Source organism: Penicillium longicatenatum, assembly GCF_028827895.1.
Source record: "Penicillium longicatenatum strain IBT 33135 chromosome Unknown contig_7_segment0_segment0, whole genome shotgun sequence".
Taxonomy (NCBI): Eukaryota; Fungi; Ascomycota; class Eurotiomycetes; order Eurotiales; family Aspergillaceae; genus Penicillium; species Penicillium longicatenatum.
The window spans coordinates 3,116,964-3,140,496 of NW_026643124.1; the positions used below are offsets into that span (position 1 = coordinate 3,116,964).

At 50.0% G+C, this 23,533-nt stretch overlaps 8 protein-coding genes across 8 annotated transcripts; 6 read left to right on the forward strand and 2 right to left on the reverse strand.

Moving 5' to 3' along the window:
• Positions 1-452: 452 nt before the first annotated feature.
• Positions 453-2,300, forward strand: N7484_011422 (uncharacterized protein; the record flags this gene model as incomplete). Its single annotated transcript, XM_057121809.1, has 5 exons — positions 453-747; positions 804-1,248; positions 1,302-1,385; positions 1,441-1,708; positions 1,740-2,300. 5 exons carry the CDS (start codon positions 453-455, stop codon positions 2,298-2,300), a joined length of 1,653 nt encoding a protein of 550 aa, XP_056967563.1.
• Positions 2,301-3,296: 996 nt separating this feature from the next.
• On the reverse strand, positions 3,297-5,155 carry cpcA (amino acid starvation-responsive transcription factor GCN4; the record flags this gene model as incomplete). Its single annotated transcript, XM_057121810.1, has 3 exons — positions 3,297-4,003; positions 4,061-4,751; positions 5,135-5,155. 3 exons carry the CDS (start codon positions 5,153-5,155, stop codon positions 3,297-3,299), a joined length of 1,419 nt encoding a protein of 472 aa, XP_056967564.1.
• A 2,093-nt stretch (positions 5,156-7,248) lies between these two features.
• Positions 7,249-8,991, reverse strand: N7484_011424 (uncharacterized protein; the record flags this gene model as incomplete). Its single annotated transcript, XM_057121811.1, has 3 exons — positions 7,249-8,427; positions 8,483-8,681; positions 8,747-8,991. The coding sequence occupies 3 exons, from the start codon at positions 8,989-8,991 to the stop codon at positions 7,249-7,251; spliced, it is 1,623 nt and encodes a 540-aa protein (XP_056967565.1).
• Positions 8,992-12,874: 3,883 nt separating this feature from the next.
• N7484_011425 (GcvT family protein) lies at positions 12,875-15,412 on the forward strand (the record flags this gene model as incomplete). The annotated part of the gene is made up of 1 exon (XM_057121812.1): positions 12,875-15,412. One exon carries the CDS (start codon positions 12,875-12,877, stop codon positions 15,410-15,412), a length of 2,538 nt encoding a protein of 845 aa, XP_056967566.1.
• A 422-nt stretch (positions 15,413-15,834) lies between these two features.
• On the forward strand, positions 15,835-16,071 carry N7484_011426 (uncharacterized protein; the record flags this gene model as incomplete). The annotated part of the gene is made up of 1 exon (XM_057121813.1): positions 15,835-16,071. The coding sequence occupies one exon, from the start codon at positions 15,835-15,837 to the stop codon at positions 16,069-16,071; it is 237 nt and encodes a 78-aa protein (XP_056967567.1).
• Positions 16,072-16,393: 322 nt separating this feature from the next.
• Positions 16,394-17,107, forward strand: N7484_011427 (GNAT family N-acetyltransferase; the record flags this gene model as incomplete). The annotated part of the gene is made up of 2 exons (XM_057121814.1): positions 16,394-16,566; positions 16,624-17,107. 2 exons carry the CDS (start codon positions 16,394-16,396, stop codon positions 17,105-17,107), a joined length of 657 nt encoding a protein of 218 aa, XP_056967568.1.
• A 226-nt stretch (positions 17,108-17,333) lies between these two features.
• Positions 17,334-18,470, forward strand: N7484_011428 (uncharacterized protein; the record flags this gene model as incomplete). Its single annotated transcript, XM_057121815.1, has 1 exon — positions 17,334-18,470. One exon carries the CDS (start codon positions 17,334-17,336, stop codon positions 18,468-18,470), a length of 1,137 nt encoding a protein of 378 aa, XP_056967569.1.
• Positions 18,471-20,664: 2,194 nt separating this feature from the next.
• Positions 20,665-23,504, forward strand: N7484_011429 (H(+)-transporting V0 sector ATPase subunit a; the record flags this gene model as incomplete). The annotated part of the gene is made up of 5 exons (XM_057121816.1): positions 20,665-20,790; positions 20,869-20,947; positions 21,036-21,253; positions 21,311-23,327; positions 23,386-23,504. 5 exons carry the CDS (start codon positions 20,665-20,667, stop codon positions 23,502-23,504), a joined length of 2,559 nt encoding a protein of 852 aa, XP_056967570.1.
• Between the last annotated feature and the right edge of the window lie 29 nt (positions 23,505-23,533).

Here is a 23,533-nt window from a genome sequence, read left to right on the forward strand (position 1 = left end):
TAAGTGGAGGAGAAAACTTCTCTGGGAATCAATAGTGCTGTCGATCGATGAAATAGATCTTCGGGTTTTTTCTCTCCCACGATCAAGAGCATTTTCATCGTCATTTCGGCTCCCCGATCGTGTGGGACTGTGATTCGATCCACGAATGAGAGATCGTGAAGCGTGACAAATACTTGAGGCACCAAGACGGCCACCGGTTGAGCTCCATTGTGGGTAAAGATCGGCAGGGGCAGCTTGACTTTACGCTCAAGCTAGAGCCAGCGACTGGCCAACGATGGGTGGGGGCTAGTTCCACTTCCCGCCGCCTTGGATCCTGAAGTCGTGCGAGTCCGGCTTTTAGTTGCATATGATCGTGGGTATAAGGATCCTTCGAGGTCCCGGAGATTTGGGCAAGATTCTAAGGCTCTCCAACTTCATCACTTTCCTTGAGCGCTTTTGTTCTTCCCGTCGCCATGGGTTCGGAACTTGGAATCACCGCTAGTACAGCGGAGCTTATCGATCTCTCACCTGTGAGTATCTGGTGGGCTACTTGGGCATGCGTCTGGACTCTCACCGTCGTGTCCGGTGCGACCTTCCTGATTATTAATCGCAATGCACCAACTCTCCGTATCCGTGGCCTCGGTCTATCACTTTCTGCTATCGGTCTCCTTCATTTATACTGGGCAGTCTGTCAATTCGGAACTATGATCGGTGCGATCCTGCCCGGAGACGCACAGTACTGGATCATGGGAACTTTTCTTCCTCTAGGTACGTTTCTCTTCAGCATCTTCTCTGCAAGGTGTGTCCGCTGACTTTTCGGTCAGGTCTCTCACTGTTCCATGCATCAAACGCTCGTTTCCTTCACGTGGCAAAGCTCCAGAAGAAATATGCCCAATACGGACATCATCTCTTCGAAATCAAGCCTGAGGGTTCCCCCAAAGGCCTAATCAACCATTTTCGCGCTCTTAGATACAATACCAAGGTCTTTATCATTGTTGGTATTGGCATGTTCATTCAACTCTTCCTCACCATCCTTATGTGGATCATTTCTCGCAAATTCCACAGCTCTTGGGGTATTCCCGGTACCGAGGTTCATGGTTCAGCCATGGCACAAAAGACCGCCCAGGGTAGTGGATGGGAGTGGTGGCCTGGCGTCGCCTACCAGTTGCTTTGGGCTTGGGTTATCGCCCCGATTGTTCTCTGGAAGTCTCGCAAGATCAATGACACCCAGGGCTGGCGAACACAGACCATTGGCTGTGCTCTTGCTAAGTGAGTTATTCCTTGATATATCCAGGCTCAAACCAATTATTGACGCATCTTAGCCTCCATGGAACACCGATGTGGTTGATTGGTCTCTACGTCCCGGCTATGGCACCCGTCAATGCTGTCTGGATTCCTCCTCAGTGGTAAGCAGTCATGCCAATAACCCTTTGAAGGGATAATTATCTAACGTGACTACAGGATCTGCTTGTCCATCTGGTTCATGGAGATCTTCACCATCTTCATACCCTGCTACGAGGTTTTCCGATCCCAGACTCTTCGCAAAGAGACTCTCGACTCCATCGCTCGATGGGAGCTCAAAGTCAAGTCCTCTGGCTCCGAAGAAAAGTCCTTGAACTCCGCGTCTACAATGGTCGAATCTTTCATGTCTGGCTGGAAGTCCACCAACGACTCTATTCAGTCCAATGGCTCCCGCGACAGCATCATGACCATGCACGCCCTCGAGCACGTCCTGGAGCGCAACCCAACCCCCCTTGCAGGAGTTCTCTGCCCTCCGAGAGTTCTCCGGTGAGAACATTGCGTTCCTCACCGGAGTATCCGAGTGGAAGAACTCTCTTCCTGCGATGATGAAGGATGGATTCTCTGATGAATCCTCGAAGGGAGCTGTCCGCGAATCCTTCAACCGCGCCCTGCACCTCTACGCCAAGTTCATCAGCGTCCGCCACGCCGAGTTCCCCTTGAACATCTCCTCGCAAGATCTTGCCAGCCTTGATCATGTCTTCGAGAAGCCTACTCGCCTCCTCTATGGTGACGAGCGCGAGACCAACCCCGTCAGCCCCTTTAACAAGTTCACTTTTGACCTCCCATCACCCTCCCTTTCCGACTCATCCGAGAAGGGACTGAAGGCAACCTCAACTGAGATCAAGGATCGGGTTCAGTACTGGGGCCAGATTCCTGAGGAATTCAGCGCAACTGTCTTTGATGACGCCGAGAAGAGCATCAAGTATCTTGTGCTCACTAACACATGGCCTAAGTTCATCAAGGACCGTAGGACTTCAATCGAGTCTTTCGAGACTTTGAAGCCTGGTATGGATGTCTAGTCTGTTTTGAGCTGGATGGGAACTTTAATTTGAATATGAGTACGATCGGATTGATTGAGTCGGGCGCGTGTACATTTCACTGTTTGTCTTCGACTAAGGCCTCTTTCTGTCCTGGTTTGCCTGGGATGGAGTGGACCTGTATATATGAATGAGCTTTTGATGCACCACTTTGGATACCCCCTCGCTTTATTTTCTTAATTTATTAATTCTCTTCGCAAATGGAACAGTTTGTGTTTTTAAACTCCTTTAACCTGGTTAGCAATGAACTTTTCAATTTCACCATATATACAGGGCTTCTAGTCCCCCAAGCGGCCTTGTATTTCCCAATTCGGCATCGTTGATAAGTGCCTGGAGACATCGGATTGGTTCGTGAAAAGCCGAATTCTCAGTACATAATCAGACATATATTGCGTGCTGGTGAAGTATAGAATAGAAACCTGGGGCGGTTTTCGATAGTGGTCTTTTTCGCTGATATCAAGAAGCTCTATGTTGGTCGGCAGAAGGCGACAGCTACTGGACACCGTAGTCAAGGGCGCTCGTCACGAGACTGACTTTTTGACTTTGGGATTATTCCAATTGATCCGAATCTTTCTTTGCGCAGTCCATCAGAAGTAAAATTTGTCCAGGTCAAATTCAGAGGTTACGGTGAACAGTGTTGCAAAATGCAAAGCAATCAATTTGGATATTCGACTAAGAAATACAGAGCCACGAGTCAATCCCATTTGGGAGACAATCAGAACCGGCTGAATTGAGAAAAAAGCAACGCAGGAAATTCAAAACGAAATGTGAGATACACGATCATGACATCTCACTTCAGACTGAACGAACTTTTGGAAACACCAGTGACGATGCGCTGGTGTCTAGGTGAGACGTCGGGATAACAGGCTTGACCCATGCCCCGCGCCATCGAACCATTAGACAGGTAATAGGGGAAAAAAAAAGAAATTCCGAAAACAAATGATCAACGCAACAAACATGTCGTATTCACAGAGTCGATCACTGGTTGGCCTGGAGAACGGCGAGTTGAGCTTGCAGATTAGCAATGATCTCATCACGCTCAGACAGCTGATCCTCCAAGGCCTGGATGCGACTTTCAGCACTGGCCTGACGGGCCAGCTTCTTCGCACGAGACTTCCGGGCAGCCTCAGTATTGCGAGCACGCTTAGTAGCGATCGGGTCATTGGGATCAAACTCGATTGGAGACAAATCCTTGCGCTGACGGGTGATGCCAGCGACACTGGAGTGTCTTGTTGTGCCAGTTGCAGACATGGGAGAAGACTTAACACCGGAAGAAAGGGGCTTAGGAGCAGGCGACATCTCAATCGAGGGCTGCATTTGCTTCTTTGGCTCAGCCATGGCGGACGCGAAGTCCGACGCATTGAAGATACCAGGAGCGGCCGGGTTTCCGATGGCTCCGTCATGGAAGAGAGGGGCCCAGTTGTCATTATCAATAAAGTCCACATCGGTGAAGAGAGGAGAAGGATTCTGGCTAAAGGTGCCAGGAGAGTCGAAGGGGGGAGTGCTCAAGTCGGTGAAAGTGCCCGAGGGCGGAATCGAGTGGTCAAACATGAGGTCCTGGGGGGAGATGGTTCCGGCAGGCGCCTCAGGAGAGAGCGCGCCGGTCTCCTGACCCAGGAGCTCGTCAAAGGTGAACGATCCCATGCCACCGGCAGATGGGAGACCGAAAAGCTCGGTGTCGTGTTCTAAGGAAATGATGTGAGCGGTTGCGTGAGAGAAAACAAGAGAATCAACGAAATTACCTTGGAAGTTGGGAGTAGACATGTTGCGACGGTATTGCATGTACTGTTTTCTTTTTTCAAGTGGAATATTACCGGCGTGGAACGGCGGGATGGGGGGACGTTGAGGGGAGTTGGTGGGCACGGTTGCCGAATAAGGCTTTGAGTGCTTCACGGTGGGGTGAGACCAGTAGGAAGGAGACCGGGTAAGCTGGGTCACTCTGGGGTCCTGAACAGGAGAACCAGGGAACTGCTGCTGGAGATGGCGTTGCAACTGCAAACTGAAAGTGTGTCGTCGAGGGTTATTCTGCGCCAGAAAGGGCTGAAGGGCAGATGGCCTAAGGGCAGTGTTCGGGGCTAGCGAACGCGAGTCTCTGAATCGAGGCTGCGGACGGGGCTGCGGGGCTGGATAGAGCACAAAGTCCTCTAGTGCACTGTTGTTGTTGTTGCTGTTGTTCAAACTGGAAGCCGAGGGCTGTGTGGGCGGGGGCGTGGGAAGCCATGGTTGCTGGAGGTGATCCGTGGTGAACGACGTAACGTCGATCGAAGGTTTAGAAGAATGGGAACTTGAGCTACGCGGTGCGCGACTGAAGTTCAGAGGTCCTAAGACGTCTGAAGAAGAGGGAAAAATGGGGGAGTGTGTTCCGGTTATGTTGTCGGTCGGGGGGAAAGACTGGCTCTTTCGGGGGGCGCTTAGATGGAGTTCATCTTGGATCTGTGGAGATTCAAAATGTTCTGTAGGTATATATAGAATGGTGAAGGTGGGGTGATATAAATGTCAAAGATGTGTGAACACAGAGAATGGTGGAAAGGAAAAGAAACAGGCATCGACTGGGGGGACTCAGGCACTTCTTATGACCGGACAAATTGGCTGTGTGGGATTCGTGTGGAGCTTTCTTGGCTTGGTTTAATCCAATCACGAGGCTCAGCCGCACGGGGCTAGAGAGTCACGGGGTGTGAGTCACAGTTGCTTCCGAGGCTCTGGTTGGTCGCTCACGCGCATCCAGAGCCTCGTTACCCACAGAGTACATGCATTGACTATGGATCCCCCTACGTAGTCCAAAGTATCGATGATGTATTCCGCCCCCCCCGTCTCACCCTAGGGCATTGGCCAATCATATCGGTAAATTTGTCCTAACGGTATGCTCATCTAAAGTTCCAGGCATCTGCACAGCCGGACCAACCCCCTTTTCAGGCCCCCTCCAAATAACCAGGTTACCATTTAATTGAGGTACAGATCACATTGCTTACAGCATTCTGCATAACGATAGCAAACCCGCCAATGCCCAAGGCTTACGAAAAAGCGGAAGTCCTACTCCGTAGTCGGGGACTGTTCTGGTACGAGCCCCACCGATCCTTTCCTAATTGTGTCCCCGCGGTGGGCTGTGTCCATGGCCCGTGTTGCCCTTCAATATCTACTTTGATCCTAGCTTTGCCGAAGGGCGTGAAAATTGAGTTTTTTTTACATTCAGTTGTTAAGAGCGTTAGGGCTCTCTTTTTTTTTTTTTCTGTCTGTGTGAATGTTCATGACGACATGAAAATGGTCGATATAGATCGTACTTGATCCAAATGCAACTACAGTATACTCTCATTTGCAACCCATCGTCCAGATGACATTGCAATCAGACGGAGCATGTAGGCAAATATGTATGAGACAAGCCACCCAAATCTGGATTATTAATTCCAGGTACTCCCTCACCTAACCAATCCCGTGGAAACAAATGAGCCCTCCAGGAGTCTCGTTACAGACCAATCCCCGAAGTGGCGTTTTGGTTAGAACTAAATAAACCAAACTGCCTTGGCAGGCTCCAATTATCATTTGGTGTTCCAAGAACAGGATTCGGATCTTCGCCGGTTTGCCTAGGAAAAATATCCATCTGCAAAAGTAAGCAGGTTAGCGTGCCGGGTTATTCCACGTAGGTCCGAGTCCCGACAGCAACTCCGAGACGAGTTTCAGGAATATGTATGCGACAGCATTTCAGTCCGAACTCCGAGTGCTCTGATGGACGTATACGTGGTCGCTCTGTTAGAGCACAGGCCACGTCTAGTTTAGATATGCGAAGCATAGTGTATAGGAGCAGATCATACTGTGTGGATCTCCCGAGGTTCAGCCCTATTGCTACACTTTTTTTTTTGATACAATTAGGTACCCGCCAGATTTCAGTGCATTTTCCTGGACCTCTGGGATCTTACTTCCGCGAGGTCTGTGATTGTGCCCCGTGAACTTCGTCATGTGCGACGGGCACTCCCGAGGACGAGAATTTTGCGGACCCGCCAGTCCTCAAGACCCGCTGTCGATACCAGATGCACCCCAGACCAACGCATCTCGATGGATCCCGATATCTTATTGCTTGCATACAAACCAAGTAGTTGCTAATGCAGGCAATCCGATTGAAACGGCCCACCCAATGCAAAGAGACCCATTCCAGCTCAGCAACATTCAAATGGTACAAAGTCACGACGTTTACAACCTTGAAAAACCTTCAAATTTAAGGATTTCGAATTACGTAGGAATGGCAGAGGAAATATGTTCAAAAGCAAACAGAGAAGATTCTATTAAGTATTACCTAACGCAGTATGTGCCACACCCACGACGCAGTGGAGAAAGAAGACCGCGCGAGACGGGAACAACGATAGACAACTGTAGAGGGGCAATTTGAAAAGCAACAACCCAGGCCATATAATTAGATAAAGAATAGCCTTAAGCCACGTCAAAACAAATCACCTTCCTCCCCATAGGGTATCAAACAGGAAAGCCAAAGCGCAGAACCGGAAACGGCAGTGGTATCAATCTAGTCGGGCAACACACCACGTAACGCATTAAGCACGTCGCAAGTCGAAACTCGGTTGCGGGTCGCGTGTCATAAAAAAGAACGGACGGCGATTCAATGAATCAGGAACACGAGGATTATGTGGATTTTTGAGGACAAGCAAAAACAAAAAAAAGAAAACAGTGCACAGTGAACAGCGGGTATCTCATTGACACCCTCTCAGATCAAAGCCTAGACAGGACGATGACGAAAGGAGTGACAGTGTCGAGGCAAAAGCAAACAAGCAGCTGGAAGCTAAAGTGGTATAAATCCATATTTGCACGATTCAGACTCGAGCCTCCAAAAGAGCGACGGAGTCCGTCAAAAATTATCGTGGGCGGGCGACGATGGACTTGTTAAGTCCCACCATCGCTCATATTCCACACGCCCCGGGGAGGCAATTCAAGCAGCAGCCTGAACGGGAGTGGAGGCGGTGACCTCGACGTTCTTGGTCTCCTCAGCAGCGGTCTCGGGGGCCTTGGCAGCCTCCTCAACGGGAGCAGCAGTCTCCTGAGCGGCAGCGGCCTCGGTGGAAGCCTCAGTCTGCTCGGCCTTGACCTCAGTCTCAGCAGCGGTGACATCCTCCTTGTCAAGCTTCACAGCCTTGGAGGGCTTGCGGAAAAGACCGCCAAGCTTGTTGGCCTTCTTGGTCTCCTTCTCGCCATCAGTGGTGGCCTCGTTGTCGGAGGTGTCGGCCTTCTTCTCCTTTTTGAAACCGAAGAAAGAAGAGCGGCGCTTGTCCTTGGGGGTCTCGGCGGGAGTCTCAGCGGCGGTCTCCTTGGCGGCCTCAGCCTCAGCAGGAGCGGTGACAGCCTCGGCCTCAATGGGAGCGGTCTCCTCAACGGGGTTGTCAAGTTGGGGAGCGGAGCTGGCGACGGGAGTCTCCTCAACGGGGGCGGTGGCCTCCTTCTCAGACTTCTCCTGGGAAGGGCTGGCGACCTTGTTGAAGAAGGTGCCGAAGATGGAAGTGCGCTTGGCCTTCTTCTCTTCCTTCTTTTCCTCCTTCTTCTCCTCGGTAGCCTCAGCGGGAGAGGCAGCGGCAGCGGCCTCGGCCTCAACGGGGGCCTCGGTGGCAGCAGGCTCAGCAGCGGTCTCGGCGGGAGTCTCAGTGGCGGCCTCAGCAGCGGGCTCAGCGGCCTTGGTCTCCTCAGCAGTCTCCTCCTTGGGCTCCTCGGCCTTCTTCTCCTCAGCCTCCTTCTTTCCAAGGATGGCACCGAAGATGCTGCCGCGCTTGCGGGACTGGGAACGGCTCTTGGCGGTCTCCTTGGGCTTCTCCTCCTTGGGCTCAGTCTCCTCAGTCTTGGCCTCCTCAGCGGCGGCGGGGGCCTCCTCCTTCTTCTCCTCGGGCTTCTTGGCGGCAACGGCAACGGCAGGCTTGGTCAGCTTCTCAAGCTCAGCCTTGTAGCCCTCGCTAGAGGTGAGGGCCTCCTTCTCGGCCTTGGCCTCAGCAGACTTGGACTCAAGAGCAACGAACCAGCTGTCACGCTCGGTGGCGTTAGAGGCCTGGAAGGTGTGCTTCTGGCCAGCAACCTTGAAGAGGAACTCGTTGGAACCCTCCTTGGTGAGGTCGGAGATCTCAGCCTGGCCTTCATGTTAGTCATGTGGCTAGATTTTCATTGTCCTTGTCCAGTCTTACCAGGTTGAAGATGCCAGCGGGGGTGGCCTTGTCCTCGGCACGCTTGGTCAGGAACAACAGACCCTTTCCGGTCTGGCTGGCCCAGGCAGCGGTGGGATTGGCGACGGCGGGCTTCTCGTTTTGGTGGAAGACGGAGAGCTGCTTGGCCTCAATGGGCTCATCGTTGAAGTAGAAGAAACGCTTGGCGAAACGCAGGCTCCTATGCGCGAACCTGGTATTAGTCGCAACGCTCCTATATGTCCCCGTCGCATATATATCACTTACTTGACCAGACCAGGAGCCTTGTGGCCGAGGATACCCTCGCTGGCGGGCTTAACCTCCTCCTTGACCTCCTCCTTGGCCTCTTCCTTAGGGGCCTCAGTCTCAGCGGGCTTGTCGGTGGCAGTCTCCTCAACGGGAGCAGCCTCGTTGGTCTCCTTGGGCGCCTCAGTGGCGGGAGCCTCGACCACAGTCTCAGCAACGGGAACGACCGCGGGGGTCTCCTCAACGGGCTTCTGGACGTCAGACATGATTAAAATGGTATTAAAGCCGGGGCTTGTTTTGGGGTATCGATTAAAAGAATAGAGCTGGGTATCGGGGTATCTCAAAAGCAAAAGAAATAAGAGCTGGGAAGCTCGGGTATCACAACGAAGATAGGAAAGGGGGGGTATTTTGCTTTGCAGGTGGGAAGAAGGGAAGGAAAAAAAAGGGAGGGAAGGGCGAAAAAAAGAGCGGCATGGGGGGGGGGAGACTGTTGATGGCGCTTGCCTCCTAAACGGGAAAGGAGCTGCAGGGAGTCCAGACTGAGTGGATCATTTGATTATGTAACGCCGACTTCAGGGGCAGAAAAGTACTATTTACTCGACGTTCACTGTATGCAATTAACTTATTATGGAGACCTTGGTTGAACCTCGTATCATTTAACTATAAAAAAATCCCTAGGTCATCTATTGCCTTTCTACCCTTCGTTATTGGTCGTCTATTGTGAAACCAGCACCCGTGTAATTCTAGTTAATTATCCTCGATTTCTAAAGTACTCTATTGCATACGGGAATCGAAACCCATCACACCACCTAGGATCGTCAATGCAGCTTGAATCAACGGCCCCCTAAATTACCCGTGCAGCTCGGCTCCGGTCCCGGCTTCGTAAATAATTAGGTCTGTTTTGACTTTTCACACACGCGACCTAATTTTTTGATTTTTTAATTTTTTAATATTGGATTTTGGGAATTTGGTGCTGGAGTCTTGGGTTTCTTTGGGACCGACATTTACGATTTTTTTTTCTCTTTTTTTTTATTTTCTTTTATATTTTTTTTTTATTTTAACAAAAAAGGAAAAAAAAATTCTTTGGGTCATCCGGTTCGATTATAGACCGCCGGGAGTACAATAGCCAATGATGTTACACCGTGAAAGGGGGTTGACATTTGTGTACTGTAGGTAGACCATTCAGGTATGGAGAGAGATATTCATTCCAAGAGGTTTATCTAGGTTCTACAGAGATGGCTCATATTGCGCAAGGCGTATCAAAGAAGATTTCGTCGCGAATTCTCTCTCGCTTTCCAAGGGCCTTGGTCCTTTGGTCCCTTGAGGGGAAGGGGAGAGGGGAAGGAGTATGTATCTTTCTGCATTGTGATCAGCGAGGGTTGGACAGCCCGGATTGGCCTGCTAGAAATGCTGATCCAACGGAACAGCAAAGCCGATTTTGTTTGATGTCAAATGACCCGGATCACCATCAACTCTATCATCGAGTGGCGTGCCAACCCTCGTGGCCAACCAGCGATGTCGCACCATCTCTGCTTTGACTTTCGAGCGTCATATCTCATCTGTCGTGCCCTATCGCTGGCGTATTATCGTTCAAGACAGCCGTTGTGACCACGATTCGTCCAGGATCCCATGATCGTTTGAAGTCAGTATGATGACTCGCGCCATCTCCGCCTTATGGTCCGCGTTACTTTTACGTGATAACGCGTATCACCAACAAGTTGACCTAGTCAAAAGGCGGGACTGAAATTTATTCTTTTTGGATCCACTATCATTTGCTACCTAATGCCCCCTAATTAAGCCCCTTTTCTCTGGAGGTCCCTGCTTTTTTCGACAGAGACTTCCTTTTTTTTTCATTTGTTTTCTCCTCGCTAGCGCGGCTACTACTTTCTAGATGATCGGTCGGTGGGCTAACGCCTTTAATGTACGGTTAGGCCCCACCCAAAGTGGTCCCGTGTCTTAAGCCATACACCGTCGGTGGCTGGTTTTACTCCCTATACACGTCTTACTCCAAAACTTGATAGATATGTTTCGGATGTTTGCCATGGTTCATCGGACTAGTTTGGTCCCTTTTGACTCGCCCTAATATTTCGATACTTTCCAACTTGGTCGGTCAAGTAGAAAAATTGACTATCGGAACATTTCCAGTAGTGATAGCCCGCACGGGTGATCCACTCCAGCCCGACAACCAATTGCATCGTCATATTACCCCTTTTTCACCCGTTGGGGCCAAGGAAGTCACCATTTGCCAATCCTGCCATGATTTTTCCGCTCCAGTTTTCACTGCCCCTATCCTTTGAGTTCCAGGCCTTTACTTTCTTCATACGCGAAGGGCAAGTGCCATCCATGTCGATCGAAGGATTGTTCGATGACAGGTTTTCCGCATGCAAGTGCCATGCGGTGCCAAGGAGGGTTCCCGACGATGCACGGTCAGTATTGGCGGAAACGCCTGCGGGAATAGTGTAGGGTAGCGTCGGGATATCAATTGTTGAAGATCCCAAGGACAATCCGAGCCGTGCCAAGCACATTCATTCTCGTGGATGCGGTGTACATACCCGAGTTGCTGTTGGTTGAAACTCTCTTTGTTCATCTAAGCTCTGCACGGATGGTCCCCGTCGATTCTAGCGTCCACTAGACTGATCCTCTAGGTAGTCCTAACCATGGCACCCTTTGATGAGGATGCGCGCTCTCGCAAATTGATATTGCGGTGAACTCAACCTTCCTTCCAAACTCGGAGAACTAGACTGGTCCAGAAGTGATGCCGACGGACTTCTACTGATTTGGTAGAAAGGTGTAGAGCACAATAAAAGAAAAGAAAAAAATTAAAAATTGAAAGGACCACCCGGAAATCCATGGACCCATTGTGGACGAGGGACCACCGTAAAGAGTTGCTGTGAATCCATGGAAATAGGAGTGGTTCCACAAGAGCTTGCACTGGAGGCACCCACTTATATCTGCGCGAGTATGGTGTTCCAAGATGAGTCATGTTCCTGCTGGGACAAAGAGAACCAACAAATTGGAACTTGAGGACAATGTGGCTTTGGTCCTTCATACCAGAGTCAGGTCATCATCAGCAAATGCAAGGTAACATGACAGCTCACTTTGCCCATAGCAGACCTGTACGCTTTACACCTGAGGCAACACTTTCCAGGGGGGAGCAAACCAAGCAAACGACTCAAACATGTCTCGCTTTTTATTGGTCACCTGACCCCTCGCTTGGCTAGTGCCCTTCCCCCAACGGCTATAAATACCTCCCTTCTCTTCCTCCTTTCCCATTCTTTTTCTTTTCTTCTTCATACTTACCTTGTTTGGGTGGCCGCGATCATGAAGGTGGTCCACCACAGATTGGTCCCTGCATTGCACAGCGCGGCGGACTGGTTTGTTCAACGGCTTTCGGGTCATTGACAGGCGTATTCTTTGGCACTCCCACTATGTGGTTCTTTCTTTTCATCAAGGCTTGGGTCAGTGACCCGAGCTTGGAGAAGAGAACGCCTTGATAGCAGTTCTCGTACTCTTAGCAAATAATTTGAAGCTGTAGACTGCCTGATTAATATGTTTCTCACTTCACGTTCTGCGCAGCTCTCCTTTAGCCGCTGTAGATCATAGAGTAGCTCCACTCTATTTGCGGCTTGCTAGAGACGCGTGAACTCTGTGTATTCGTGACCAGAAGCATCCTTACATGCAAGCTTCCCTTCGCCCCATCTCCTGATAGCTTTGAACCCCAATGGGCCACAATCAAGTTCCCTACCCCCCCGGTATCGTCATGCCTTGCCCGGACACGTGAGCGGTCCTCAACCCGAACCGAACTCCAGGGTCGATATCTGGTAGGCCAATCACCACGCAACAAGACCACCAAAAATGGTAATCTTATCCAACGGTCCGCGTACGGCTCGGTGGTCTCAGATCTGGACCGTCTATCCGATGCTGGTATCATTACCTGCCTACTATCCACCGGTTATTGCGGGGCATTTGGTGCATTTCACCAATCCCATTGCTTACCTTCATCATGGTATACCTGCGGGGGAGGGGATGGAACACAAACTCTCCGCAGAGGGGCAAGCTATGTCCTGCTATCGCCGACCGTCTACATAAAGGACCAAGACTTGCAAGCTGCTCTTAGGCAGCGAATTCCTAAAACGCGAAAACTTGACCATGGCTTCCCAACAGCGCGTAGTCATTATCGGCGCTGGCATCGTGGGCACCAATATCGCCGACGAGCTGGTCTCAAGAGGATGGACTGACATTACCGTTGTTGAGCAGGGTCCTCTCCACATGCCTGGTGGCTCGACTTCCCATGCTCCGGGCCTCGTCTTCCAGACTACACCGTCCAAGACCATGACCAATCTAGCACGCTATACCGTGCAGAAACTATTGTCGATTGAGCAGGATGGCCAGAGCTGCTTCAATCAGGTCGGTGGTCTGGAAGTGGCTACGACACCCGCTAGGCTGGAGGAGCTCAAGCGCAAACACGGTTATGCCTCTTCGTGGGGCATCGAGGCGCGTCTCATCAATGCCAAGGAATGTCTCCAATTATACCCTCACCTCGATCAGAAAATTGTGCTAGGTGGCCTCCATATCCCCAGCGATGGTCTTGCTCTTGCTGCTCGTGCAACACAGCTGCTTATTGAACGCACAAGGAAAGCTGGCGTCCGCTACCTTGGTGAGACGCCCGTTATCGGCATCGAGCAGACAGGCCGTCGAGTGACGGGCGTGACAACTCCTAAAGGCTTTGTTCCCGCTGATATCATCATTTCCTGCGCTGGGTTTTGGGGCGTGGAGATAGGCGCGATGGTTGGTGTTTCCATTCCTCTGCTTCCGCTGGCACACCAGTATGCAAAGACTACTGCTGTGCCGGCATTGACCGGGCGTGATATCAACAATCGTATGAATGGAATGAATGCAGAATTGCCCATCTTGCGGCACCAGGACCAGGATCTATACTACCGGGAGCATGGTGAGCAATATGGAATTGGATACTATGGCCATCGCCCGATGCCTGTCGTCGCAGAGTCATTGGGTCTGACTCCCAAGCACGTCGATGAGAAGAACATGCCATCTCGTCTCGAGTTCACAAAGCAGGACTTTGACCCTGCTTGGAAGGAGTCACAGAAGCTTTTGCCTGCTCTGCGGGGCGCTCAGATCGATGATGGGTTCAATGGTGTGTTCTCGTTCACCCCCGATGGGGGACCCATCATTGGTCAGGCACCGAACCTAGACGGCTTCTGGGTTGCTGAAGCTGTGTGGGTAACTCACTCGGCTGGTGTTGCACGCGCCGTTGCTGAGGTTCTTACAACGGGCCGATCCCAAATTGATCTCACCGACTGTGAGCTATCCCGGTTTGAAGAAGTGCAGCTCAGCCGCGCCTATATCAATGAAACTTCTGCGCAGAATTTTGTCGAGATCTACGATATTCTTCACCCATCGCAGCCCAAAGAGTCACCCCGAAATCTTCGTACCAGTCCCTTCTACTCTCGACAGAAGGATCTGGGTGCCTATTTCCTTGAGCTTGGAGGCTGGGAACGTCCTTTCTGGTATGAATCGAACTCATACCTTCTCAAATGCCTTCCAGCAGAGTGGCAACCAGTTGAAAGAGACGCATGGTCCTCACAGTTCCACTCACCCATCGTGGCAGCAGAAGCATGGAAGACCCGGAATGCAGTTGCGATGTACGACATGACTTCCTTTCACCGATTCGAACTGTCCGGCCCCGGTGCAGTGCATCTGCTCCAGCGCCTGACTACCGCCGACGTCGCTACCAAGATAGGTGCTATCAGCCACGCGCTGCTCCTAAATGATCACGGCGGTATTCTCAGCGATATTTTCGTTTCAAGGCTTGACGAAACCATTTTCCAGGTAGGCGCCAACACCGCCACGGATCTCGCTTACCTATCCCGTGAAGCTCGTCGCCAGGGACAATGGGTCCAGGTCCGTGACATCACCGGCAGCACCTGCTGCATCGGTCTCTGGGGCCCTCGATCCCGGGACGTGATCAACAGCATAAGCACGGAGAATTTCTCAAACCAAGCATTCCCTTATCTCACCGTCCAGAACGCCACCATCAACGGCATCCCAGTCACAGCGCTGCGGAAGTCCTACGTCGGCGAACTGGGATGGGAAATTCAAACTAGCGCCGAATATGGCCAGCGGCTCTGGGATACCATTTTTAATGCAGGAAAGACACACGGCCTCATCGCTGCCGGTCGGGGTGCCTTTAACGCACTACGCCTGGAAAAGGGCTATCGCACCTATGGCGCTGACATGAATACCGAACACAACCCTTACGAAGCAGGCATTGCCAGTGCTATCCGAGCGAGCAAATGGGAAGACTACGTTGGCAAGGCTGCGCTGGAGCGGCTCGTCAAGGAAAAGCCTGCTCGCCGGCTGCGTTGCCTCACTGTTGACGATGGCCGCTCCATGGTCATGGGCAAGGAGCCTGTATTCTTCAGTGGCAAGGCAGTTGGATACGTCACCACATCAGCCTTCGGTTATACTGTTCGCAAACCCATTGCTTATGCTTGGTTGCCGAGCAATGTGTCTGAAGGACAAGGTGTCAAGATCGAGTACTTTGGTCGTCGAATCAATGCTACGGTCGCAGCCGAACCGTTATATGATCCTGATTCGAGACGTCTATTTGATGACAAGCCGATTATTGAGCCAGCGATGCAGAAACCACTAAGACACCGACTATAAGCTCTTATGTCCCTGATTTCCCCTTGTAATGATGAATAATTTGATTGGACGTTGGAATGCATATGAGCGTGAAAGTGGAAGAGTTCTTGTTTTTTTTTTCCTTATTGTGATGAGCGTTGATAATTCTGATGGGTTTAATGAGGAAAATGAATAGAATATTCAAGACGATATTTTCTTGCGCATAGTATGTAGAAGACGAGCCCTGCATAGAATCCGCCCATGACGTCGCACCCAAAAAAGCTCTCGCCACATCCATATTCACATAACGACCCACAAGAGCCCACCACCGCCACCAATCTCCAAATATCCAACACCAGCTTCAACCCCTCACACTTTACCATTTCACCGGACTTCAACAGACTTCTCCCCAGAATATAGTAACAACCTCCTTCGAACTGCGCACCCATCCATCTACCGCAAATATGCCCATCCCGACCGCAGAAATCTACGATAAGGAGCAACAACAAACCGCCGAAAATCAAGCCTCATCCAACACCTTGTCCTCCGAAAATAATGGCAGCAATGGCCAGCATGACGTATCTAGCTCTTCAGCTGCGGGCAGTGTCGAGGGCGAGCGTGTGCTGAGCAGGGAGGAGGCGGACCGGTTATATGAGGAGCGTATGGAAGACGAATATGCGAAGAGGGAGGGAGGTGCTTGATCAGATCTACATGTGAGATGATTTTTGGCTTGAAGATCTTCAAATGGGATTCTATGCTCGTCTGGATGATATTGTATTATTTGTGGATATGGCGATATTTTTGATACTCTCCTGCTTATTTCCTCTCGCCTCTTGCACGGTTAAATGTAGTGGGTGGTCTAGCTACCATGTACTTCTATAGAGTATACACCAATCACAGAGGGTGGGCGACCGTGGTTTATCATGGAGCACACCATTATCCGGCACTAACAGTGCTGACGGTTGGGGGCTTAGAGAATCTTTCCTCCTGATGAGTCACTTCAGATAACCCAACAAGAACATCATGCAATCCCCACCAACTAAAGGCAGCGTCTATCCTGAGCAGGAGACTAGAGTGATTATACCTGCAAAAGTATCTGCAATAAAGACTCAGCGCCTCTATCTAAGACCGATTGAGCGATCCGATGCGGCTGATATCTTCGAATACCGGCGTCGACAAGACGTCGCCGACTTCCTGTGAGTCTCTGAGCTCAGCAACAATTAAGCCGATATGAGTTAATCATCCTCATTTAGCTGGCCAAAAATTCCCCATAGAGAAATCCAAGACACAGAGGCCATGATCATCGGTAAAACCTTCAAAACGCCAGATGCATCGGGTGCTCTGGGACGACATTTTAGTTTTGCGGTGATGCAGCTTGATGATCCCACAGAAAAAATCATCGGTATGGTGGGAATAAATGCCCTTGTGCCAGCGCCATCCATTGGATATGGTATTCATCCCGATTTCTGGGGAAAGGGGTTCGTGAGTGAAGCAGTGGCGGGTGTCGTGGATGCATGGTGGAAGCTCGAACGAAAAAGTTTGAAGCTACGGTCTGCTAAGGCTGCATTGGAGTCGGAGAAATTGTATGCGGCGTGTAATAAAGCGAATGTGGGGAGTGTGAAGGTTTTGTTAAGGAATGGGTTTGAGATTTATGAGGAAATGCCGCTGATGGGAGATACGGTTACGTTGTTTTCGTTGCAGAGACCAGGAGGTCTTGAGACGGCCTTGGACCTTTAGTATATGCTTCCAGCCAGTAAATTTGAGGCATTTGATCGTTATGTGTGATATCGATCCCTGATCTCGGGAGATTTTCATGCTCCGACTGCCCCGACTGCCCCTAAACCACTTTGAGACCCCGATAACCACTTGTCTACTGAAAGATAAACTACCACATCGTGACGGGATTTATATCCCCCATGTTCTCCTCCACATCCTGCTGAGCCACGCAGCATAGTATATCATTATGGCCATCTTGACTCCCATCTCTGTGACCCTCTCCAGCGACAAAGTACCATCCAAGACGAACGTCAGAGACATCATCGCCCAATTTTTAACAAAAGAATGGCCATCCGTGGATCCCGAGACCCTGACCATGTCGTATAACGTTTCGTTTTCCAATGCTCACTGTCCCGTGGAAAGACCGAAGCCGGCTACGGGCACCGCCACGGAGCCCTTGAAAGTGTTCATCAAATTTCATAATGACACCGAGGTGAATCTTGAGATATTCAAGCATCTGGCACCAACCAAACAAGAAGAAGCACTGCTTTGCTCTCAGTATGGTCGGACTGGACTCGGAGCCAAAGTCTATGGATTCTTCGAGACGCAGGATGGCACCCTTGGGAGAATCGACGAGTTCCTAGAAGCACGGAATATGGAGCCAGAAGACGTTGAGGATGCAACTATCCGAGCGGATGTGGCAAAGGCACTGGCAACGTTCCATGTCTTGGAAGTACCACGGCAGAAAACGACTGTGGGAGAATATTACCATGCTGTCATTAATGGACTTGAGAGGTACCACCGAATGAACAAGTTGAAGGTACTTGGGAAACAAGGTGGTGTCAATGTGGACAAGCTAGTCGAATACGACTTCGGAACGAGGCTCAGGATAGTGGTGGACAAGTTGGGATCTATAGGAGGAAAAACTGCGTGGTGTATCCATGATGTCCAGTATATGAACACCATGGTCAAGAATGACCCAAAAGAAGGCGAAAGCACAGTTGCGCTGATTGACTTCGAATTTGTGATGCAGAATTATCGCGCCTTTGATATCGGTGGGCACTTCATGCAGAAGATGTTCAAATGGTTTGACGAGGAAAGCCAAATAGCAAGGTGTAGGAAGTATACTGAGGGAGAGAAAAGGCATTTTTGTGAGGAATATGCTAGACAGTGGAACGCTCTGACTGGGAACTCGGACACCGGCGATCAGGTTTTTCAGGAGTCGGAATATGGGTATATGCTGGCCATCAGTTTTGATATTCATAACATGCTGTGGTTCATGAGTGAAAAAGATGATAAGAATCCTTTGAGTCTTCTTGGTCTGAATAAGCTGTTTGAGGAGTTCGAGGAACAGTATGCGAAGCTCGGGTTGGAGAATCCGTAATATCAGATACGCTTCTTTTTCTTTTTCTTTTTCTATTTATTTATTATGCCTTTAAAATATGTTTTGTATAATCTGTCTTTAATTGTGACGATGTATAGACGTTGAAAGTAGAGTCAATAATACTAGACAGTGACACCCGGGACCCGGAATGTCCAAAAGGGGAACGCTCAAACCGGGATTCGAACGCGAGACCCCAAATCTTCGAAATAGCCTCACACCTCAACAAAGCTCCAGCAAAGGAAAAAAAAACTGGTAGCTTCTCTTTGATTGAGCGTGTCATCCTTAGTGCAGGGGCCATGCTAATCTTCTCTGTATATTTTCATTTGACCAAATGTCCCGTAGGACACAATGATTACCGGGAAGTGGTATATATCCCAAGGCCGGAGAAAACTGCTCCCTTGCCTGGAACAGGAGTTGGCAGGCAAAGAGGAGAAAGCAACCTAGAAGGATGAAAGTGACGCAACTTTGTAAAGTGAGCTTAGGTCTGTCGAATTGGCGACCCTTGTAAAGTGACTTAGAGTGACCGTCTTGCGGAACCCTACTGACAACCAAGTCACAAATTTGCTAGCCATTCATGGACCTGGAGAATCACATTGCATCCAAATGCGAGCGCATTCATTCAATGCGAAAGCCAATTGATGAAGGAAGGAAACAAAATTGCCAGCTTGAGTTATGTGAGGGTGGGGGAATTAGAGCGGGGCCAAAGAGGGGCTTTGGAGGGTTTCCCGCTGCTTGCCCTAGAGGCTTTCCTGTTTTAGACATCAGTATCATACTGTACTGGCTACAGCCTAAGATGTCCGGGCAGTCTTTACTGGCCTACTAATTTGTGACCCCCGTTTGGCCATGTCGTTGCTTCTAAAAGAGTGCACAGCAATGAGAGAACTATTCAATTTTATCGAATATTTATGATTGCATAATGCTATGTAACCCTTAATATATACTCAGTCACCTACCTAGTGATCTGACCGAACACTCTCAGCTACCAACATATGATAATTGGTATAGCGATCTAGGATTAGTATAGCAATATCGGATTGAACTGTATTTCAAATTACGCCGCAATGCCTAGTTATCTCTCCCACCCAAGAATGCTTGTCTCAAGCCTTGCTACCCGGCATTCGGCGTTGTAAGAGTATCATCTAACAGCCAGACACAACTTCATGCTGTCTGAAAATGGCAGGTAAGCACACTTCTTGTGGCTTTGACCGGCAAATTATAAAATTGCAACTTGAATGACCCACAACAATACGGATTTCTTTGGAAATGGTTATGTTGCCAAATAGGCCACCAAAGAAAGTTCCTTCAAAAGAGCTCATGCAAACCCTCACCACACAAATCGAAACAGATGTCTGCCAGCTCGTTTCGGGATTTAAACTCACCAGAATTACTCGTGCAAGGACGATCAAGCACATGCTCGGCCACATAGATAAATAATTGCGAGATATATCTGGTACTAATTGAAGATATCCCTTTTTTAAGTTGTCCGAGAAGAACACTGGTAAAGTGTTACCAGACACCCAAAGAGGGGTCATGGAGAATATCTCCAATATTGCATCCGGCCACTGAGGAAATTACAGAGAATGAGGTCGGGCACAAGGCCAATTAATAAGCAAAGACGGAGATCCAGGGTGACCTCAATTATGAGGTCAAAGACGAGGTCAACTATGAGATCAAGGAGGATATGCTGGATTCGGTCATCAACGAAGACATCAAGGAGAACGACAAGAAGAACATTGAGAAAGGGGACTAAGTAAGGGAGCCAGAATATTTTCATAGCGGCAGATTCTGTTCCAGAAAGTATGCTGAGCTGATCTATGAAAAGGTGCTGAGGGCATTGACTAACTAGGGGAAGGTGACGTTGGTTTCGCGCTGCAGATTGATTGTTCCGATCGAAATCGATATATGAGACGCAATTAGCTAAAGAAATGAAACTGAGATCCTATATTATTTGATTCTGCCAATTGCTTAATCAACTATTGTTGATCGTCGATTCGATTGAAGGCCGATAACAGCACGTGACATCACGTGCACTACGGCCAGCTCAGCCAGGAGCTGCCAACTCCCGAAGACCGTCCACGCATCTGTGTCCCAACCACGGATCTCCCCAAAAGGTCGAGATCGACCCATTCGCTTTTTATTTGACTGCAAATTCCCGTGGTGGAAAGGCCTGGCTCTAAAAAGCCTGTTCACCACCATGGCTCCGCAGGATACCTTCTTCCGCTCGTCGGACATGAGCCTGACCCAGCTCTACATTGCCAACGAAATCGGAAGAGAGGTTGTGAGTGCTCTGGGTGAGCTTGGTCAAGTGCAGTTCAGAGATGTAAGCAGACTATAGACCCTGGATCAAACCCTTTATGCGTTGTGAACAAGTTGACTGACTTCCTTGGCGTATCCTTAGCTGAATCCTGATACCAATGCCTTCCAACGCACGTTTACTAAAGAAATCCGCCGTCTTGACAATGTTGAGAGACAACTCCGTATGTGTTTTCAATGAACGGAGCTCTATGGGTGACGAACAATAGCTAATCCATCGGGTCTTCTTTGCCAGGTTACTTTCGCTCCCAGATAGAGAAGGCGGCCATTCCCATGCGCCCCTCGACAGACTTCTCCGACACCCTGGCTGCCCCCTAGCCTCGGAAATTGATGAGCTGGCTGAACGCAGCGAAAGCCTTGAACAGCGCATCGCTTCCTTGAATGATAGCTATGAGACCCTGAAGAAGCGCGAAGTCGAGCTTTCTGAATGGCGTTGGGTTTTGAGAGAGGCCGGTGGCTTCTTTGACCGGGTGAGCCTTGCTATACCTTTTTAGGAAAACTAGGAGAATACTGACAGGTCGAAACAGGCTCACACCCAAACCGAAGATATTCGCCAATCCTTCGACAATGATGAGGCGCCTTTGCTTCGTGACATTGAACAGCATGCTCCTCGAGGTGCCAATGGCGATACTCATGGCCAACAGAGCTTTTCCGAGATGAACATCGGCTTCGTCGCTGGTGTTATCCCTCGCGATCGGATCGGCGCCTTTGAGCGCATTCTTTGGCGAACCCTGCGTGGCAACCTTTACATGAACCAGTCCGAAATCCCGGAACCGATCATCGATCCCAGCACAAACGAAGCGGTCTATAAGAATGTCTACGTCATTTTCGCTCATGGCTCCAGCATTCTGGCAAAAATTCGCAAAATCGCCGAGTCGTTGGGTGCTTCCCTGTACGGTGTTGACGAGAACAGCGAGCTGAGAAGGGATCAGATCCACGAGGTTAACAGCCGACTGGGTGATGTTGGAAGTGTTCTTCAGAATACCAAAAAGACATTGGATGCCGAGCTTTCGCAGATCGCACGGTCTCTTGTGGCTTGGATGATCATCGTCAAGAAGGAGAAGGCTGTCTACGACACGTTGAATAAATTCTCCTATGATCAGGCGCGGAAGACTCTGATTGCAGAAGCTTGGTGCCCAACCAACTCCCTCGCTCAGATCAAGTCGACCTTGCAAGATGTCAACGATCGGGCCGGTCTGTCCGTCCCTACCATCGTCAACCAGATCCGCACCAACAAGACCCCGCCTACTTACGTTCGTACCAATAAGTTCACGGAGGGATTCCAAACGATTGTGAATGCTTATGGTATTCCGAAATATTCGGAGGTCAATCCTGGTATATACACTGTTGTCACCTTCCCTTTCCTCTTCGCTGTCATGTTTGGCGATCTCGGTCACGGTTTCATCATGGCCTCTGCTGCCTCTGCTCTAATCTTCTTTGAAAAGAAGTTGCTGCGCACCAAGCTTGATGAGATTTCATACATGGCGTTCTATGGGCGATACATCATGCTGCTGATGGGTCTTTTCGCGATGTATACTGGTGTGCTCTATAACGATATCTTTTCGAAGTCCATGTCCTTCTTCAGCAGTTCATGGGAGTGGCCAGAGGATATCAAGGCCGGACAAGCTGTGGAGGCTACCCTCAAGGGCGATTACCGGTTCCCTATTGGCCTGGATTGGAACTGGCACGAGGCCGAAAACTCGTTACTCTTCACCAACAGCATGAAGATGAAGATGAGTATTTTGCTTGGCTGGAGTCACATGACCTTTGCCCTCTGCTTCCAGCTTGTCAATGCTCGTCATTTCAAGTCCAAGGTTGACATTTGGGGCAACTTTGTTCCTGGTATGCTGTTCTTCCAGTCCATCTTCGGTTACCTTGTCGTCACTATTCTCTACAAGTGGTCGATAAACTGGCAGGAGAGTGACGCAGCTCCCCCAAGTCTGCTCAATATGCTTATTTTCATGTTCCTGAAACCCGGTTATGTTGAACAACCGCTTTACCGTGGCCAGGGCACGGTGCAAACACTCCTCCTTCTCATTGCCGTGGTTCAAGTGCCCATTATGCTTTTCCTCAAGCCCTTCTGGCTCCGTCATGAACACAATCGTGCCCGTGCTCTGGGATACCGGGGCCTCGGCGAACAGTCTCGCGTCAGTGCACTTGAAGATGATGGTGACGTGGACGGCGGCTTTGGTGCAGCCCGGGACAGCATGGCCAGCGATGGTGAAGGCGTTGCTATGATTTCTCAGGACATTCACGAAGGAGAAGAGCACGAGGAGTTTGAATTCGGCGATGTCATGATCCACCAAGTCATCCACACCATCGAATTCTGCCTCAACTGTATCTCTCACACTGCCTCTTACCTTCGTCTCTGGGCTCTCTCCCTCGCTCACCAACAGCTTTCAATCGTTCTGTGGACTATGACACTCGGATCGGCCCTCGGCCAGGGCGAGGGGTTCCTGCGGGTAATCATGATTGTCATCTGTTTCTTCATGTGGTTCGTCCTGTCATGTAGTGTGCTCGTGGGTATGGAGGGCGTGTCTGCAAGTAAGTCAATCCAAACGCCAGGTCGAATAAGATGGCAGAATACTAACCAGATAAACAGTGTTGCACTCGCTGCGTTTGCACTGGGTCGAGGCCATGAGCAAGCATTTCATGGGCGAGGGTATCCCATTCTTGCCGTTCAGCTTCAAGACCTTGTTGGAAGAAGACCCAGTCGACTAAGCTGGGCATTCCAATCTTTACTTCCGGTT